Raw genomic sequence first — 14,982 nt, forward strand, 5'->3', positions numbered from 1 at the left:
GGTGCCGGGATGTTGGCATGAAACGTGGCCCATGCATTTGCCTGCATAAAAACACCGGCCCAAGATAATGCTTTTGTGACTTTATAGAAGTATAAGCTCGACCATGTTGAAGCAACTCCACTCACCAACTCCCCCTCCCGGTCCTCCCCTTCGCCCTCTCTTTCAGTTCTGACACAACATGCCCGGCACGTCATGTTCTCCATTTTGGACGCTGCCAATGGAGGTTTTAGCAGCAGCAGGCCCAGGACAGCGGCAGACCGCGCTTGCGACCAGTGCAAGAGTCGAAAAGTCAGATGTGCAGTGCAGGAGCCGAAAAGTCAGAAGCCCTGCTTGACTTGCGCGGCCAAAGGAGTCACGTGCACTTATGACAAGGCGAGGAAGAAGCGCGGTCCAGTTGGCAAACGCATCGAGGAGATTCGGCTTCATCAAAAAGGCCTGGCAACTGCTGGGGAACGCCAAGGCCCTTTGCATAGCCCAACCGCGAGCAGCGGCCCACGTGTTTCTGCTGCACCAGCAGTCCGTAACGCAGCATCGGAGGACCACAGGGAGCGGACGCCGACGTGGCCACTGTCACCATCTCCCCCAAGTGTCGTCGAGGCCTCTCCAGGTACCCATGCGGAAATGGACTATACACAGCAGCGCTCCCGACAGGCGGCGCAGCATCCTGAAGATAGAGGGTCATCTGAGCAGCCGCTCCGCGAATCGAGCTACGAGGACCTGATGGCAAACACAAGCACATTTCAAGTTGCGAGTCTACCAAATGCGTCTCCTGCTCCCACTGGCAACCCATTTGTCGCAATTCGGGAGCTGGATCTACCCCCCTTGACAGCAGCAGCCGATATCTGGCCCGTGAAAGTGAACGAGACAACCCTTCTGCCATGGATCGATGTCTACTTTACAAGATTACATCCGACAATTCCGATATTGAATAGAACGAGCATCTACTCCAACATGCTGTTGCGCAAGCATCGCACGGATCCCCAGTATGGTGCTATGCTGCTGGGTCTCTGTGCCTTTGCTATGACACAACCCGTTCAGACACATGAGCATGCTTCCCTGACATCACGAATAGAACAGGGGCGCCTGTTACTGGACGAGTGCGTCAAGATGCGTGTTTCAGCAGATTTTGGAGAGAATCCCACAGTGGAGATGGTTCTGACCAGCTTCTTCTTGTTCGCGTGTCTTTTCGGCAGTAGTCAGCACAAGGCGGCTCGACATCGATTGCGAGAAGCAGTGGATCTGGCTCACTCGCTCGGACTTCACCTGCCCGATTCTTACGTGGGGCTGTCCTCAGAGGTCAAAGAACAATGGCTACGCACGTACTTGGTCTTATCCGTCACTGAACGCGCTTACGCTCTACAACGGTACCATCCCATCAGTTTTCGCGGGCAACCCGGTATCACTGTCCGTTTCATGCAGGCCTTTGACCCACTCGTGACCAGCGAGTACATATCCTCTCTCATATACCAGGACCAGTCCGACTCGGTGGGTATGACGGGGCTGCTGTACCTCATGGACACACTCGATGCTATCAATGAGAGCGTCATGGACTGTTGGAATGGATTTTGTCGATATAGTGATGGCAACTGCGAAGACTTCGATCGACGCAAAGCTATGCAAATGTTTCGAGCGCAGAGACGGGTCCGTGAAGCTTCCATCTCTGGCAACATCTCCTTTGCTCCTTCCGTCACACCACTGCCACTTGCGCAGCTCTTTGAAAGCCAACAAGCCGATATTTCCGTGACACAGTTCTGGACATTAAATCGGCTGTGGACTCTCTGTCTATCCCATCAGCTATTGCGGGAGCAGTCGGATCATTGTGAGTTGCGAGTCGACTTTGCTTGTCACGTTGCGCATGCGGCACTGCGCTATTGTGAAACGCTGGAGTTGGCATCGATGGAAATCCATGGTGTCGGGTTCATTTCCAAGATGTTTGACATGGCCATGGGAGTCATTGTAGCCATGAATACTTCTGCCAGCATAGATCTGGACTCGGCGATATCGCCCATCGATGGCGACGCAATCCCCAGTACTCTGGATAGCACTGGATCTGAATTCACAGTCAGGGCATTACTCAAAGGTCTCCACAACCTCATATGCCGGGACTTTCGAGGCGGGGATCACGTGTACAATGCACGACTTGCAGCGGCTCTCGAAGGCTTGGAAAGAGGTTGATCGCATCATGTCAAAACGACAAGGATAATAATCTTCTGATGTGTGCACGGAGCACTTGCCGTTCCATGACTACAGAGTATAGTACAACGACGCCTTCTGCAGCGAAGCGTCAATTTTCCCAGCTCCAGCAGCTGCCGGAGCAAACTGATCCAAGCTCAACTTCGCTGCGACAGCCAAGCTAAAACTCTCGTGATCTCCCTTGAGCAGATCGATGGTGGCCTTGATCAGACTTGTCAACTCCGCGGCATCGAACAAGGGCTTCTTGCCTTCAATGATGGTTACGCCAGCTGGAATGCTGACACCGACACTGTCCTGAACGTTATCTGCGATGACTTTGGACTCGGCAGAAGTGAATGGGGGAGCCGCTTTCGCATCTCGGAAGCCTTTTCGGTTGATATCGTGGATGGCCAGAGCGGCAGCGAAGATCGGACTGGCTTCTTGTATACCGCCCTGATAGGCAGTGACGACTGCTGTGAGGTTGCGGACTGCGATGTCGATGCCCGTAATGTCGTTGTTTACATCTTCAGCGGAAGCTCGTTTTTGTATTGTGCCGGCCCATGTGAGCGAGGCCAGACTGAGGAGGCCGAGGAAGCGCATGTTTGATTGAGCGGCTTCGCGTGTTTGCTCTGGAATGTGACTATTCGGCAACCCATCATTTTATACAGGAGTTGTCGCTAACCACTCGTGAAGATGCCGAGGCGATCGTCACATCGAAGCTGGAAGACATTGTTCGGTTGCTTTCGACGACACTAGAGCAGCTCCAGTAGTGATCTGTGGGATCGACGTCAGTGGATGCGTAAGTGCATCTATTGTGTGCGCCTCAGGCTGAATTTTGGCCACACGTGAGCCTCTCCAGTGTGGCGTACCATTGAAAGTTCGACTACTGCTTCTTAGCACTGGAGATCGGCAGCGGGGAGCGGACGTGGCCCGGTTTTTAAGCTCCTGTGCCACAATATCGAGGGAGCCTATAATGACCTATGATAGCAAGGGATTGGGATCCCTGTACATTCTACGTATGATGCCAACATACCTGTAGGAGGTAGTGGTCGAGGAAGCTCCCGCTCCAGGCAGCCCACTGAGCTTCCTTGGGATCACTCATTGACGACTACATACGGTATAGAAGAAGTGTGCGCAGACCCCACCTCTTAGTATGGCCTCCGAGAAGGATATTACCTATCCGCCAGCTGAAGCAGCAGACAACGGCTCTACTAGTGGCAACCCACAGTCTCAGCAGCACGTTGACGAGACTTTGGCTCAGCTAGAGGATCCATCGTCCACTCAGCTCTCCATCCGGGCCATTCTCCAAGGCAATGCCACCCATCCTCTCACCGCGTTTGAGAAGAAGGCGGCTCTGATCAATGTCGAATTGGACAGCTTCGGGCTGGGCCGATATCAGATCTGTATCTGGTTCCTCTGCGGCTTTGGCTACTTTCTCGACCTGGCGTGGTCGCAGGGCGTCGGGCTCGCGGCCACGGCCATCTACCAAGAGATGAATGTGCCGGATGGACAAACGGGCAAGATCTATTCTCTGGCGAACGCGGGACTTGCTGTGGGCGCATTCTCGTGGGGCATCCTGGTCGACATCATTGGTCGGAAATGGGCTTTTAACCTAACATGTCTCATTACGAGTGTGTTTGGTCTGATTCTTGTATGTTCTTCTTCCCCATATATATGCAGATATATATGTATATATATTCATATACTCACGACTTTTGTGCGATCCAGGCAGCTCCCAAGTTCAACTACAACGCCATCTGCGGCATATACTTCCTCGCATCCATCGGTCTCGGTGGCAACATCCCCATCGATGCCACCATTGCCCTCGAATACCTGCCTCAAAACCGCAGAAACTTGGTCACGCTGCTATCGCTCTGGCAGCCCATCGGCGTCGTCTTCGCCTCTGCCGTGGCATATGGCACCGCAGCGAAACCCTCTTGGCGCTGCAACGACAGTCTTCCATCCTGCGTGACCATCCCGGACGGAGAAGCTCGGAATTCCTCGACGTGTTGCACCGTGGACAGCAATATGGGATGGAGATATCTCTTCATCATTCTGGGTGTCATGACCCTTGTGATTTTTTTCTTGCGATACTTTATCTTTCATTTGTATGAATCCCCCAAGTTTCTACTGAGTCATGGGCGCGAACAGGAAGCCATTGATGTGTTACACAAAATCGCATATTTCAACAAAGCGCCTCCGCCGACGTTGACGCTCGAGATGTTTCAGGCGATTGATGAGACTTCTTCTCCTTCTTCTTCTTCTTCTGTGGTGGGAGGCGTCGCCTCAGACTCTCAGCAACTCGCGACACGCGGAGAAAAGCTTAGTACAGCTCGCAAGACTCAAAAAGTACTTCGCAACTTCGCCCGAGGACTCGGCAACCTGAAAGCCCTATTTTCCAATCCCCTCCAAGCTTTTATTTTCATCCTACTCGCCATCGCCTACATGGGCGACTACTGGTCCTTTAATTTAGCAGGATCGTTCTTACCCATCATTTTGCTTCGCAATGAAGTCTCGGACGGCTCAGGAAGCGTGGCAGAGACGTATCGGCATTACATTTACATCTATCTACCGGGGATTTTGGGGGCGATTTTGGGGCTGGTTTCGGTGCAATTGCCTCTGGTGGGGAGGAAATGGTCGTTGGTCATTTCTGCGATTTTGCAAGGTGTGGCTATGGCTATGTATACGCAAGTTTATACTACGGCGGGTTATGTTGGGCTTAATGCTTTTGAGTATGTTATGCAGACTGTAAGTGGTACCTACCTGACCTCCTTGACATACATACCTACCTACCTTACCTACCTAATGTTTCTCCCCCCTCCCCGCTCCCGAGTGCATGGGGTTGCTGACGTGGCTTCTGCAGTACTTCAATGCAGTGCTATATGCTTCTGCTCCCGAGCTCTTCGATACCTCCTATCGAGGCAGCGCAAGCGGGATGCTCTCGTGTCTGGGTCGCATTAGTGGCATTGTTGCGCCCTTTGCGGGCCAACACTATCTCTCCAGTAACAGTTCTGGCGTGTTGTGGTTGGGAGCGGGCGGCATCTGGCTCTCTGCACTCACTATGGTCTTTTTGCCAGTCGAGATGAGAAATCGCCAAATGTTTTGAGAAAAGAGGTACTGGAGGGAGGAAGAGGGGTAGGGGCGCAGATTGGGGGTTTCTTTTGGAGGGCTACCGACCTGCCATGCGAACATTAAGATGGTTATTATCAATGGGTTGGTCAATCGTCGATTACTACTACTGCTACTACCACCTACTACTACTACTACCTATGTACCCAGACCCTTGGGTTCTCGGCGCGTCGCTCGTACTTTGGCGAGCAAGCTGTCGACTTTTGGACCCGCCTGTTGGAGCTCGCTATATTATGCCTTGGGTACATGTAGTTGGGCCGTGGCAGGCTTCGTCATGATGGAGGCAAATAAATGATGGCTGGCAGTCATCGTCATGATCAGCCCAGAAAGTCCCATGTGGTTTGTCCACGATCGACTGGTGTGTTGCCTGTAGTGGTAGGTGATGGACAGCTAGAGGGAGGGAGGGAGGGAGTGGAGCGGAGACGGAGACGGAGATTTTATACATCTTTCGTGATTAGATATCAGGTACCTTATCTTATGCATGCATCTTGAGAGGGACATGGTATGTGTGAGGGTGGAGGTGGTGCTGATGGTTCTGTCTCTATACAGCCTTGTCGCTTGCTGCACTAGGCAACACGGATAGAGAGACGGGAGAAACAAGAGACGGGAATGCCGGCGCTACCAAATGGAACCATGATCCTTGCCCCTTGCTGACTGGCTGACTGAGCTAACTGGATGGATCGAGCCATCGAGGCATCATCCATGAATAATCGATGAATAATCGATGAAGGTTCAATCCGTTCAGTCCGTTCAACCTTATGCCCTTTCAGTCAACCTCACCATACCTCCTAACAACATAATGCTTTTCGTTGCCACGAAAGGAGTTATGATATGCTATTCTTCACTTGCATCTTCCACCTCACCTTCACCTTTGTCGTCGTTAATCATCATCACCGTAACACACGCGTCGCCAATAGCACATGCCCATCTACACCACTCGCCCACTCTCACCCTCACCCTCACGGCTCATCTGCATCTCGCACGCGATATGGTCAACCCCTCCCGAAAGACGGGAAGTGTACCACGCCTGGGGATCCATCTCCACCTTTCATATCTCGAGGCATTGCAGATCAGGCCGTCTGGTCTAATAGGAGGAGGAGGAGGAGGAGGAGGAGGAGGAGGAGGAGGAAGTGGCGGTGGTGGTGGTAGGTAGGTAGGGAGAAGGTAAGTCTAGACGCGCGCTCTTGTTATTGTTGAGAAAGCAGAAGCGAAAAGAAAAATTTGCACGCCGGCCATTTGAGCATCCGACAGGTTTAATCGAGGTCCATGAGGTCCATAAAATAGCCAAGCTCCGGAAGCTCAGCGCGCGTCCACAAGTTCCCCGCCACTCAAGCGTTGGCGTCGTTCTCATCTACATCGTTCGACGCAACCTGCATTCATCACCATCTTCTTCCACTTTATTAGTGACTGTGGGCCAACTCTATCCATAATTATTGTCGTTGATAACGGAGTGCGCCGCTTCCGGCGAAATGTGCAGCCCAGGTAAAAATACGATAGTGGGTGGCTACCCAGCATATCACTCATGCCTTAAGGTATCTGACTTATAGGTACGATAATATCAATCCGGATGGAAAATCCCACCTACACTACTCTCCTAAGATACAATAGTTTTGTGTAGATTTCCGAACAGGGGTAAGAGAGACTACAGGGCACAGGGGAAAAAGTCAACAAAAGCAACTAGGATGCAGAAGCCGAGCAGAAACTGGTTCGACGACGATCCACTTAGGACCACATGGCAATGCAAGTGCTAGCTCTCTAGTATCGACGCCGCTGCGTGGTGGTGTCAATTCATATGCCAGTGGGTGACGGATAGTGCTCAGCAAGCTGCCATTCGTTATGCACAGGTCGTACGAGTTATGAAGCGGTGCTAGGACGAGACTTGCCTCCGTCGTGTAACAGTGCGAGGAATAGTTGATGCTATAAAGCCAGCGTCGAGGCATCGGCCTCTCCGACTAACCCATTCATCCTCTGGGTGTACCGGCCTTTGCTGCTGGAACACGACCACCTCATCATGTCCACCTTTATTCTTCCCGCCAGCGGCGGGCTCTCCAAAAAAGACAATGTCTGGACTCTCGCCGTAGCTCTCGGAATCTTATACTCGACATACTCGGTGCTGGCACGGTTCTACAGTGTCTACTTTGGCCCTCTGTCACACATTCCCGGCCCCAAACTGCGAGCTTTCACCAGGATTCCCGATGTCATTGCAATCATTCGAGGTACCAAGGACCGTGAGTTGGTCAAACTCCACGGCAAATATGGCGTCGCCGTCCGCATTCGCCCCCGAGAGGTGTCTTATGCTGCTACACCGGAGGTGTGGAAGGAACTCAATGGATTCAAGAGCGTAACGTATGCACACACACACATACCCTCCTCTCACACGCACACATATCTATCCGCACACATATCTATTCGCACACCCACTGTAGCCTGGGCGGCACCTCGTGCTTTCTTCCAACTACGGACTGACAATACTTTCTTCCTCCCAGCCTCAAAGATCCTTCCCACTACTTTGATCAAAACGTCAATCACACGCGCAGTGTATTTGACGCTCTCGACAGAACCGAGCACTCTCGGCAACGCAAAGTCTTGTCTCATTCTTTCGCCGATAAGACTCTTCGTGAAATTGAGCCGCTTCTCCAGGGATGGGCGCGCAAATTTGGAGAAAGACTGGTGAAGTCGGCTTCAGCGCCCGTGGATATGGCGACCCTGTATGTGCTTTCCTGTCTCTCTCTCTCTCTCTCTCTCTTTCTCTCTCTCTGAATTCTGCTAACGGCTTCAAGGTACCACTGCTTAACCTTTGGTATGTTCTTCTCAGTGTGTGTGATCGATGTGGTGCTCGTTCTGCTGCATATCCTTTTCTCCAATTTAAAATGTATATCTGACCGCGTATCATTACCCAGATGTCATGGCAGATATCTGCTTCGCCGAGGACCTCGGAATGTTGGCCTCGGGCAAACTCAACGAATGGGTCCACTTGATCTTTGCCAATGTTGCGACGGGGGCCGTCATCAATTGCATCAAAAACTTGCATCCCATCTTGGAGTATATCGTCACATACATCTACCAACATGGCCCGGTGAAAGCCAAGAGAATCGTCCACTGGAATTTTACCAAGGATCGAATGGATCGTCGGACGGAACTGGATAATCCCAGTCGACAGGATCTGTGGAGTGCAATCATCAAGAGCTCCGGTCGCCCTGGTGGCTTGACGTTGGACGAACAGCACTCCAACGCTTCGGTCTTTATGATTGCTGGTACCGAGACTGTGCGTAGTACTACTCTTTCTTCACTCATTTTTTGTCCAGGTCCAGACTATCGCCCCTCCCCTTTCCCCTCTCCCTCTCGGGAAAATAGGAGAAAAAGAAAAAGAAAAAGAAAAAGAAGAAATGAGAAGAAAAAATGGCAACTGACCAATGCATGAATGGTATAGACATCATCCGCGCTCGCTGGAACCACCTACCTCCTCCTCAAGAACCCCAAATATCTCAAAATTCTCACGCAAGAAATCCGCGAGAATTTCAACAGTCTCCACGACCTGCGACTCGATGCTCTTGCACGTCTCAAAAATTTGAATGCCATCCTGCAAGAATCCCTCCGCATCTACCCGCCTGCTCCCGGCCAGCTGCCCCGAATTACCCCCAAAGAAGGCTGTAACCTCCTCGATACCTTTGTCCCCGGCAACACGGTCGTCGCCATTCATCAATTGGCGGGATATCAATTGCCGCAGAATTTCAAGGACCCTATGGCGTTCCGACCGGAGAGATGGTTGGGTGATCCTGAGTTTAAGGATGATCGACTTGGTGCTGCGGAACCGTTTGGTACCGGGCCGAGAAACTGTGAGTACCTACCATCACTGCTCCCCAACCACCATTGTCATTGTTTTTTTTTCCCTTTGTTGGTTTGTGTGAAAGAAGAAGAAGAGGGAGTTGATTGCTGACATGTGATGTGTGATGATGATGGCAGGTATCGGAAAGAATCTGGCGTGGCATGAGATGAGATTGGTCCTCTCGTCGGTCTTGCTGCAGTTTGATTTGGAGCTGTGCCCGGAGTCGGATGGATGGTTTGACACACAGAAAATCTACCTGCTTTGGGGAAAGCCGCCGTTGATGTGCAAACTCACTCGCGTCAACCCTAGCGCATAGAAAGTTTGAAAAAAAAGAGAGGTCGTCGTCGTCGGCGGCGGCGGCGGATGGAGGAGTCATTGATTGATTGATTCATTGCTTGCTACTAGATTGCTTCTCTAGATCGATTGATTCATTGACGAGTGAAAAGATTTGTGTATTGGAACATGATGCTTCAGATTGGAAACCCTTTTTTGCTCTGCTGTCACTCTGCCTCACGCAAGAGGTAAGATAAGGTAGGTAAGGTAGGTCGGTGGTTTGACGATATATACCTACCTACTTATACATGCCTACCTTATTACCTCACCGCATCAATTTTGCTTTTTTGAGCCCACGCTGTCCTTCCTCGATCATCACCAATTCCATCCCAATCTCTTTCGTGGTCTTCACCAGTTGTGCTGTGCATCTCACGCCCTCGCCCCCGGAAGAAGTCGGAGGATGTGATGGAGATATAGGTATACTCACAAATGCCGAGGGAACTCCGACGATCGAAGCTGGCTTACAGTCATAGATCTAGCTACAAGCTAGGAGGTAGCACTGCGCAAAGAGTCCATTACTGCTTGGCTACGCGTGTGCAGGAAGTGCTTTTTTGTTTTCTTTTTTTTGCCCCCTCTCTTGGTGCTCCCTTTCATGAGATGGCAGACGCGTGTGCAGTGGGCGGAGGGCAAATACGAAGTAAAGCAAGGCTCCAGGCTTAGGCTAGGAGAGGACGTTGGAAAACCCCGATGTCTCGTTGGGGGATAGTCCGGCTATAGAGTCTCGAAACGGTATGGTATGCATACCTATGTCCGGGTCCGTGCATTATTTTTCACAAGAGGTATATTGACCCCTCTTGAACTAGGAGGTAGTTCTGCCTGTACTAGAACGAACTACTCTTCTTGCCCAGCACATCCCATAATACAACTTCCTTCTAGTGTGACAAGTGGGTGCACATGCAGGAGAGGCAATCATGGGCCGCAGGGTCGAGGCCATCTGCCATCACCCGACGCCCCTATAGAGTCCTCCTATTGAATTCTTTTCCCACCGGGGGGCGGGCCAAGGCCAAAGCAAACGTCGCTTGTTCAGCTGCGGGCGCTTTGCTGTCGAATCACGCGTCGCCGTCTGCTCTCTCACACCTGCACATCCACGTCACTTGTGCAAGTGCTCGCGCTTACAGGTCGACCGACTGGGAGCCCATTTCACTTGGATGTAGGTCGTCGTTCTAGCGTAGTCTCAGGTAACTAACTGTAGTACTTCCTTTTGCTTCATCTCACTGCCCTCCACTCCTCCACTCCGCTCCGCCCCGCCCCTTCATCCTCTCCTCACAGAATTGACGACGTCGCGTCGCGTCGCCGAGAGCAGCGGCACGAGCCCGGCGTGGCCAGCAGGATCGCAAGAGCAGAGGAAAGCAGGCAAGATACGATCGCGATGGACATGCCTTCCTCCAGCGCAGAACGACAGGAGCTGTTCCTGAAACCAGAGACGTCAGCACCACCACAAACCGAAACACCCAAGCCCCTCCGCATTCAGAAGCAGTCTTCACCACCACCCCAGCCCTCGACCTCGATCCCGTATCCCGTCGATCCTCAGCAGCAATGGGCACGGTATCGAGTGCCACCTAGCGCGTTCGGCGCTCCCACCTCCCCTCCACCCTCTGGACCTCTTCCGCTGCCGTACCCCGACGACCGTACCCGCCGACAGGCCACACCAGGCGCATCGCAGCCGCAAGAATTGGCAGACACAACGGCCAGGCGGCCACGCAAGGACAGCATGTCGTCACAAGGAAGTGGCAGTGCCGCAGCAGGAGGGAGAGCCAGGTTCGCGGCAAACGACCCGAACAAGCCTACTGTGGGGGGATATGGGGGTTCTCCGTCACCAGTGTCGACTTCCAGACTAGCTGAACGACGGGGAGCTCCTGCTAAAAACATCTTTCCTCCCGATTCCCCAGGTGGTCCAGAGCCCCCTCTGAAGAGCGACGAAGATGATGGGTTATTCGCAGTCAAGGTCACGCGTAAGCCCAGCGAGCCGACAAACGACTTTCAGCAATTCTATCCTCCTCCACTGGGTGCTGCGCCGCTTGCCAGCAGCAACAGCACACCAAGCAGTATACCAGCACAGAGCAAACTACACATCCCGGATCCTGCTGGGGTGAATCGATTAAGCAGCACGGCATCGACATCCACGACACGAGCTTCCCGAGGATCACCCCCGCCCCCGGAAACACCAATCGGTGGAGATGCAGTGCCATCGGATCTCAGCGGCATTGAGGCGAGATATGCAGCTTCTGGGATACCCGGCACAAGCACTTTGAACGAGATGCAGGCACAAAGTGCAGCAGCCGCAGCACGGCGAGCGCACTATGCACAACCGCAGCCCAGGCGAGGCGAGCTGAATGCGCCGCAATCGACGGGCCAATACAATGCTAGTGGCAGGTGGAGTCCAACAGAACAACCTGGTTCCGCGCCACATGGACCCCCGATCGCTTTTCAAGGGACGGAAGAAGTCTCCTCACAACAACGACCGCCTCAACAGAATTATCCAAGACCTAGTCAGCCGTCTGGTGCCTCACCTAGCAATGTCAACAACCTCGAGGGTGGAATGAACAACATGAGCATTCACGAGGAACCGCCACCAGCTTACTCGCCCGCTCCCGCTGGATCCGCCAACTCGCAGTACCCAAATGAAAAGGGCAGATATGCACAATCTGCAAGTCCCAGTGTCGCAGCATCGGATCGTGGACGGCGACCATCTGATCTCAGTAGACCGCATCCCGCTTTTGCTAACGATCCTCCGCAGCACTTGTCGACTCCATCCCCACAGCCTGGATCATCACAGCAAAATGGGGCGGCAGCAGCAGCAGCACATGGTATGGCACCAATCAACATCGCGCAGGCGAACCAGTCTGCATCACCACAGCCTGGTCCCGCAGGTCCTGCAAGTCCGCCGCCTCTTCCAGAGGGCTGGATCGCGCATCTCGATAACAATTCGGGGCACTACTACTATATTCACTTACCCACGCAATCGACACAATGGGAATTTCCCAAAGGACCCACACCGCTCAATCTACAGGAGCCCATGTCTCCCGTGGGAGGACTCGCAAGCCCCGTCGGCTCAGTATTCAAGCAGCCACTGGCATCTCCAGGGTTTCCCGTGCAGCAAATGGCAAACTACGACCGCAACAGCATGTTCACCATGAACCCGTTAGCAAGTCCGACCGCAACAGGCTTTACTGGCCCGCCGCCCAGCGCTGGAGTGGACATGTACAAGATTACGCCCTCGAACGCAGTGTACTTTGGTCCGTACCTGCGCTATACCAATATGGATCTCGAGCGAGGATTATGGCTTGGCAGTATCATGCTCATCACTGATGCTGGTAATCAGCCACCCACCATACATCTCCACCAGTCGCAAGACTTGAGTCCCAATCCCAGACAGTTGAAAGCACATCCAATACACTCACATCAGCGATGGATCTTTTACAGATATGATGTCGACCTGAAGATGGACGACCAGGGCGCCGCCAAGTGGACATATGCCATCACCTCACACCTGGGCTGCACGAGGTACGAGTTCCTGGTTGCTGGGAGGAACGACACGAGCTGGCGATTTGTGGCGCATTCTGGCAACGACTTTGCGATCAACGTCTCCGCGAATGAAAGGTCTCGACTAGGAGGTGCACCTCTGATGTGGAAGGATGTGCTCGTGAAGCATCAGGAATGCGGTGGATTTCATACTCAAGTGGGACTGGGAGGTCAGATTTACGCAGATCGCTTGTGGAAGGACATTCCGGCCTTGAAACAATGGACGCAAATCAGTGGGAAAGAAAATCGCAAGACTGCGCAGTGGACCGCGAAGATGGAAGAGGATGTCACGCATGCGTACTTCCACTACTACACTTCACATTTCGACCAGCCGGCTGTCAAGGAAGCTTTTGCGCAGATCCCACATGTATGCTGCTTGGACGACCATGACATTTTCGACGGATATGGCTCGTACCCCGAGTACATGCAAGAAAGCCATGTCTTCAAGAATCTGGGTCGCATCGGGATCGAGATGTTCCTATTATTTCAGCACCACACCACCCACGAAATCCTGCGTAACGTGTCCAATGATATTGATCTGTTTACCATCACTGGCAAGGGCTGGCACTTTGTGAAGTACCTGGGCCCTAGCGTGGTCATTGTGGGACCCGATACAAGGAGCGAGCGCAACGAGAAACAAGTCATGGCCGGCCCAACGTATCAAGGCATCTTTCCCAAGGTCGCCACCTTGCCACCGAGCGTACAGCACTGTATCTGGCTGATGCCGGTACCCATCATCTATCCGCGGCTGGAAGGCGTGGAACAAATGGCCAGCACGGTGCAGACGGGAAAGAAGGTGGTCACTGGCGGCTTCAATATGCTTGGTAAAGTCACGGGAGGCGTCGCCAGTATCGTCGGTGCAAAAGGCATGGTGAATCACGGTTTCGACGCCGCTAAGAAAGCCGTCGGAAAGTCGGGGCTCATGCAAGGCGTCCTCAGTCCCTTTGGCGAGATTAATACTCTCGATGAGTTGCGTGATTTGTGGACGCACGATTCAAAGGTATAATTGTGTTTCTATATTATTGTATCCTGAAGCATCACTAACAGGCCCACAGGACCTCGAGCGCACCTACATCATTCGCACTCTACAAGGCATCTCCCACAACAAATCCCTCCGCATGACCTTCCTCTCCGGTTCCGTCAACGTTTGCGGCGCAGGCCTTGTACACGATCCCGCTCATCCCTCGGATCACAAGACGATGTACCAGCTCATCACATCATCTATCGTCAATGCACCAGCTCCCAGTCTCAGCATCAAACTACTCCACAATAACAAACAAATATACATCCCGGCAAACGGCCACAGAAGTGTCGTGGGACAACAAAGCGACACGAAAGAAGACATGATGGAAATCTTCGCGGCAGACGTCGATGGACGGCCGCGCGAGATGAGGAGACTGATGGGGCGGAGAAACTACTTGGCTTGTGTTGCTTATGATCCTGAACTGGTGCAAACGGCTTTCAGTTCCGGCGGACAGACTCCCGGCTCGGAGCATCGAGGCGGTGCGGGGAGGTTATCTTTGGCTGCTGATTTTATGGTGCAGAATGAGGGGGCATTTGGACAGCCGATGAAGTATGGACCAGTGATTGTCCCGAGCTTGGAATACGGACGATAGTCGTCCATCTTTGGCTCGACTTCTTCTTCTTCTTCTTGTTGTTCTTCTTCTTTTGGTGTCACGTTGTATTCTGCAGAGACGCATTTGAGCGTGCGTGGAGCGTTCCGGCGAAGCATGTCGATTGAGAGAGAGATAATGAGGCCTTGGAATGAGATGCGTGCGAAACAACAGTTGTTCCCGTCACTCCATCTTCGAAGCTTTTACGGTATATTCATTTCACCTTCAGAATTGATTTCATGGAGGTATGACCCAAGCCTCCAAGGGACACTAGGCAATAGAATGAAAGCTAATCTTCATCGAGTTAGAGCCTCGGCTGAGCGCATCCATGTAAAGGTCATGGCTTCCAGCATGATGCATGACGCCGGACGGGAAAAGATGCAGGTC

General features: G+C 52.6%; 5 protein-coding genes across 5 annotated transcripts; 4 read left to right on the forward strand and 1 right to left on the reverse strand.

The window, feature by feature from the left end:
- Nucleotides 1-192: 192 nt before the first annotated feature.
- SEPMUDRAFT_16250 (uncharacterized protein) lies at nt 193-2,163 on the forward strand (the record flags this gene model as incomplete). The annotated part of the gene is made up of 1 exon (XM_016908006.1): nt 193-2,163. A coding segment is annotated over one exon (1,971 nt), but the record flags the coding sequence as incomplete, so codon positions are not given.
- Nucleotides 968-3,150, reverse strand: SEPMUDRAFT_70898 (uncharacterized protein). The gene has a single exon (XM_016909919.1). The coding sequence runs from the start codon at nt 2,770-2,772 to the stop codon at nt 2,245-2,247; it is 528 nt and encodes a 175-aa protein (XP_016758057.1). The 5' UTR covers nt 2,773-3,150; the 3' UTR covers nt 968-2,244.
- Nucleotides 3,151-3,252: 102 nt separating this feature from the next.
- SEPMUDRAFT_151029 (MFS general substrate transporter) lies at nt 3,253-5,580 on the forward strand. The gene is made up of 3 exons (XM_016906549.1): nt 3,253-3,823; nt 3,901-4,920; nt 5,036-5,580. Exons 1-3 carry the CDS (start codon nt 3,326-3,328, stop codon nt 5,276-5,278), a joined length of 1,761 nt encoding a protein of 586 aa, XP_016758058.1. The 5' UTR covers nt 3,253-3,325; the 3' UTR covers nt 5,279-5,580.
- Nucleotides 5,581-7,312: 1,732 nt separating this feature from the next.
- Nucleotides 7,313-9,443, forward strand: SEPMUDRAFT_50755 (cytochrome P450; the record flags this gene model as incomplete). Its single annotated transcript, XM_016909175.1, has 6 exons — nt 7,313-7,647; nt 7,788-8,009; nt 8,082-8,101; nt 8,202-8,566; nt 8,732-9,137; nt 9,265-9,443. The coding sequence occupies 6 exons, from the start codon at nt 7,313-7,315 to the stop codon at nt 9,441-9,443; spliced, it is 1,527 nt and encodes a 508-aa protein (XP_016758059.1).
- A 1,211-nt stretch (nt 9,444-10,654) lies between these two features.
- SEPMUDRAFT_70902 (uncharacterized protein) lies at nt 10,655-14,953 on the forward strand. Its single transcript, XM_016909920.1, has 3 exons — nt 10,655-13,982; nt 14,038-14,840; nt 14,904-14,953. Exons 1-2 carry the CDS (start codon nt 10,830-10,832, stop codon nt 14,596-14,598), a joined length of 3,714 nt encoding a protein of 1,237 aa, XP_016758060.1. The 5' UTR covers nt 10,655-10,829; the 3' UTR covers nt 14,599-14,840; nt 14,904-14,953.
- Nucleotides 14,954-14,982: the final 29 nt, after the last annotated feature.

The sequence above is a fragment of the Sphaerulina musiva genome (assembly GCF_000320565.1).
Source record: "Sphaerulina musiva SO2202 unplaced genomic scaffold SEPMUscaffold_9, whole genome shotgun sequence".
NCBI lineage: Eukaryota > Fungi > Ascomycota > Dothideomycetes > Mycosphaerellales > Mycosphaerellaceae > Sphaerulina > Sphaerulina musiva.